The sequence below is a fragment of the Dendroctonus ponderosae genome, unplaced genomic scaffold (genome assembly GCF_020466585.1).
Source record: "Dendroctonus ponderosae isolate FM_Combo_2020 unplaced genomic scaffold, Dpon_F_20191213v2 Dpon_F_20191213_9, whole genome shotgun sequence".
Taxonomy (NCBI): domain Eukaryota; kingdom Metazoa; phylum Arthropoda; class Insecta; order Coleoptera; family Curculionidae; genus Dendroctonus; species Dendroctonus ponderosae.
In genome coordinates this window covers 8,285,141-8,289,481 of record NW_026019116.1, presented here as the reverse complement: position 1 = coordinate 8,289,481, position 4,341 = coordinate 8,285,141, and the positions used below count along the sequence as shown (strand labels likewise).

The following is a 4,341-nucleotide window of genomic DNA, read 5'->3' as shown; positions in this document are numbered from 1 at the left end:
AAATCCACTTGAACATGACGCTGCTTTTTCCGAAGTTTCTCAAGAACCATTCGAGCCAGAGAATTCGTTTTGGCATCGTTGGATAGAGAATTGAATGGATCCGCCCTTGCATGCAAACCAATTCTATGGGAATTAATGCTAACCGAGTTACCTTGAGTTGAGACTGCCCTGCTTCTGGCCAAATCAATTTTGTTCCCCACTAGAATGGCAGGCCTGCATCTGAGAAGGTCTAGATCTTGAAGCCTATTCAACTCGGCTTCAGCCTTCAGGAAACTGGCTTTATCCACCACGGAATAAAGAACGACAAACGCATCCGGCGGATTCGTTCTATCTATTTCCTGCAAACGCAAAGAAAACACAGTTGAGGAAGGTTATCATTGTTCAAATAGCCAAATGGGAATTTAAACACTTATAAATCGCATTAGCGATCGCTAGAACTGAGCTGTAATAACTATAGGTCGACGCTATCATCGTCAATAACAAAATCAATTAGGAACTGTACGATCTAAATTAGCTGCGCTAAAATACGAATCTATTTTTGCCAGACCCTCATTAAAAACTCAAAAGCTAAAATTAACTTTTGCCCTAATTTTGTAACATCCAAACATAATTTGTTGGTTTTTTCGAATGTCGAATTCAAGATCAAAGACCGGTTTTGTCGTGCGAATATTTTCAACTTTATATCGCTTTTACGAGGTACCTGTCTCGTAAGCACCAACAAAATACGATTGGTTGTCGAGAGTAACCAATGGCGAAATGGTTTTGCAAAAATCGAGATTGCCATCGATTTTTTATTTCGCTCCTGAAAGCAATAAGCGGCCGAACTGCTTATAAACATGCCAGCAAGCTGATAAGTTACAAATGGAAACTAATAAACAGAAATATCGCAGTTATAATTTGTCGTCGGGCTTTTCGGACGATGTTTTCCGCAGTTGAGTCAATAAACATCTTTCGACCGTGTCGACCCAAATATTGGTTTTTGTGCGAAGCTCCTTTGAGCAAGTAGTTTCCTGCTTGGCCAAACGTTTTCTACAATTTTTCCCTCAATAAATTCGGCTTTTTATGTGCGCTTTCAGAGCCAACTGAAGTTATTATTAAAATCATGACTGCCCAGCAATATACTCTTAGTTGTATGTCCGTATACATACATAAAAGTCAATTTTCAATTTTTTTAATTTAATTGTCTAGCGGCTATTGGCTGGGACTCATCGATATTTACTCATTCCTGTGTAAACTTGTGATGGTTGCAATCAAAAATAGGGTGTTTCCACTTTTTTTCAATGTTAATTTATAGAAAGTAGTTATGGCAAACATTGCACTGATTTTTTTTGCTAAAAAAGTCTCCATAATTATTTTACAGCGAATTTAAGTTCAAATCAGCTATCTTCCGCCAAAAACGCCGAACCCGTATCGTCGGTTGCCTATCGCGATTGTGACGTAGCAGGTCATATCAACAAAGTGCCTCGTATTTATTTCGTTGTTTTCGCAGCTTTATTTTATTATTTAAGTGATTGTGATTATCATTATTTTATTGATTATTATTATGTTGCATAATGGAAAATAGTGACATGTATGGATCACGGAATAAGTGGCGTTTTCTACCAGGATGCAAGAATACCTCAATAAGTGCTCCAAACAAACGCTTTCTAACCGTTCCTCGTGATTATGCACGTAAAGTTTTATGGTTCAAAGCAGCTGGACGTGATGTTCCTTAATCAAAACCAATGTTTTTTTGTTACGAGGATTATTTTAATGAAAGTACGAACAAAACGCTAATGATGAGGCAGAATACAGTGCACAAAGAACCCTCGCGTTTCAATTCCCATATTGTTCTCGTGATGCCCACAATACAAATTTAAGAGTTAATTTTACTTCTAAAGCAGCCATGTGTACAAGTTAGATTAAGTTGAATAACTGAAATTCTATATATTATTAACCTAATTTAAACCAAAACAGACAGACTAGAATAGTAAGGAGAGAGTAACTAATAAGGAATTTACGGATTTTTACTTACGCTGCTGCTTTGACACCCTTAAATTCGGCTGAATTAAAGCGTTCGTCGTTTTTTAAAAAATCGGTAACCGTAAAAATATATATATACATGGTAAATTGTTTGTTGACGCTTCAAGGGATCCTACTGAAGCGATTTTTTGGTTTAACACAAACTATAAATTATTTAAATCCACAAAATGATGAATAAAACACAACCACACAACTAAACACTATGCCCAGAACGTAAACAATCCGCCATTTATATGACCAGAGACGTCACAACCAATAGGATTGCGTTTTAGAGATTCATGAATAATTTGAATTTTAGCTGAATTTGTTTATTAAATATCTAACAAAATAGCAATAGATAGATAGTATAAACTTATTTAATCTGCCATATATAGGGTGATTTAAAATTGGGGTCATTCCTTTCAAGGGGTGATAGAGGCTCCTTTGGGGAGTACCAGAAAAATATTGAAAATTTTTTTGTCGAAAATTTCTAGAAGATATTAACAGTTGAAGATCGAATTTGGCTACCGGAATTTTTGATCGGAAGTGTTGGCAGTTGGTTAAGAAAGGTCGCTTTTAGACACGCTATGAATTTTTTTAGTTGCATAAAAACTCGCTTCAAATTCAGGCTCAGAACTGAAGCAATTTATTTCCCCATTGTTAAAGTATTGCTCGACAAATTTCTAAACTGCGTTTCCACTCACTTAACGGTTTATTACGTCATTGCTCGACAGCAAAAATTGGCAAGAGACGCTTTTGAAATTGTCACGTTTTGACGTTTGTCATTTTTCAAAAGCGTACAATACAAGTGACGCAATGAGTGTTGACAATTCAAGTGCTAATTTCACGGTTCAAATAAGTTGCCTGACATTTGCGCTATTTAAACAGATCGGGCTTTGCATGTGGCAACGTCGGCGAGCGCAGAGAAATAGGCCATTTGAACGACTTTGAGACTGAACTTCTAGCAAAGTTAAAATGGACAAATTGTAAGAATACTTTAAATTATGATCAATAGTTCTCTATACACCTACGTAATTGCTTAAAAAACCTGTAGGTTGCTTTTTAATGGAAACACTTTTTACCATCATCGCTTCTGATCGAAAAATGACCGTTTTTGACACTTCAATCATTTTTGCTCGTTTCCCTAACAGTGCAGTACAATTTTCCAAAGCGGCTTTGGACACCATGATGATTAAATTTCAACAAAAAGTCGATTTTTTAATAATTTTAATAATGATTTAAATTATAAACATTTTAATAATTTTCAACCAACAATATCAACTAACTGACCAGAACTGAGAAATAAAACATACTTAGCCCGCGTGCTTGAACAAGATATCTCCAAGGCTTGTTCCAGAAGAGAGTGTTGTCGATTTAGCAATAAAGTAGCTAATTTCAAGCGACCCTGTTTGACCTGAACACGCGGGTTGGATAATTTTAACAAAAAGGACGTTCTTGCATTCCCCGAGGAAATTATTTATAGAACAGATTGCATTTTATAAATATGCCCGTGTCATAGAAATAGAAAAGTCAATGTACGAGTGGTGCAACAGAGAATTGCAAGTCAATGTTGCCGATGCTTCGAAACTGTTCTGTTCCAGTTCCAGGCTGCATGAATCACAATCCTAAATTACAGTGTTTGTCGTACAGCCCATGGGCGTTACCCAGACAAAACCAACATATGGCTTCGTCTCATTGCACTAATAAATATTTCAGCTTTTCCGAGTATTTTCTTACCTTGGAATTGGCAATATTTTGGAAAGTTAATTCGGATTCTTCACCGTTGAGCATAATTGATACTGTTTGGGACTTGATGAGCATATCTGAAACCAACAGAAAACATCATCATTTCACCTAATTTGCTTTGGGCATGTGCTAAAACGATTCCCCTCGGATAATGCGAGATAAAAAATAGGCACGGTGAAACTTTACAAAGCTCGACAGGATCGTGTAAACACAAAATTGGAATTGTTCTAACAGGAGCGGCTCTGTAAGATAACAGGTTTCCAATTACCGAGTTAGTTGGTCACAATCAAGATTGCTGCAAGTTACACTGCCCTATTGAATTTAACAGGATTAGTGAGGATCATAGATTGTATTAACGTTTAGAGTAGGTATCCAGCAGGAAGGAAACTGAAGACTGAAAACCGCTCGAGTGCTACAGAAAACTCAGGCATTTGCTGATAATTTTACATAATTGATACAAATCAAATTCATTCCTGGGTTTCAGTCATTTATTGTCTCTATTTATCAATCAAAATACGTTTCGGTGTATTTTTCCACCATCATCAGTTTTTACGTGTAGCGTTGTTGCTGCTTTAAGCCTTGGCATGCATTTTC

At 36.5% G+C, this 4,341-nt stretch overlaps 1 protein-coding gene across 1 annotated transcript in view; it reads right to left on the bottom strand.

Annotated features, from left to right (window-relative positions):
- Positions 1-151: 151 nt before the first annotated feature.
- Positions 152-4,341, bottom strand: part of LOC109538906 (GTP-binding protein REM 1) — a gene marked incomplete at its 3' end in the record, with an annotated part of 17,839 nt that continues 13,649 nt past the window's right edge. The window contains 2 exon segments of the mRNA XM_048669863.1: positions 152-338; positions 3,739-3,824. Coding sequence (XP_048525820.1) covers positions 152-338; positions 3,739-3,824 — 273 coding nt within the window.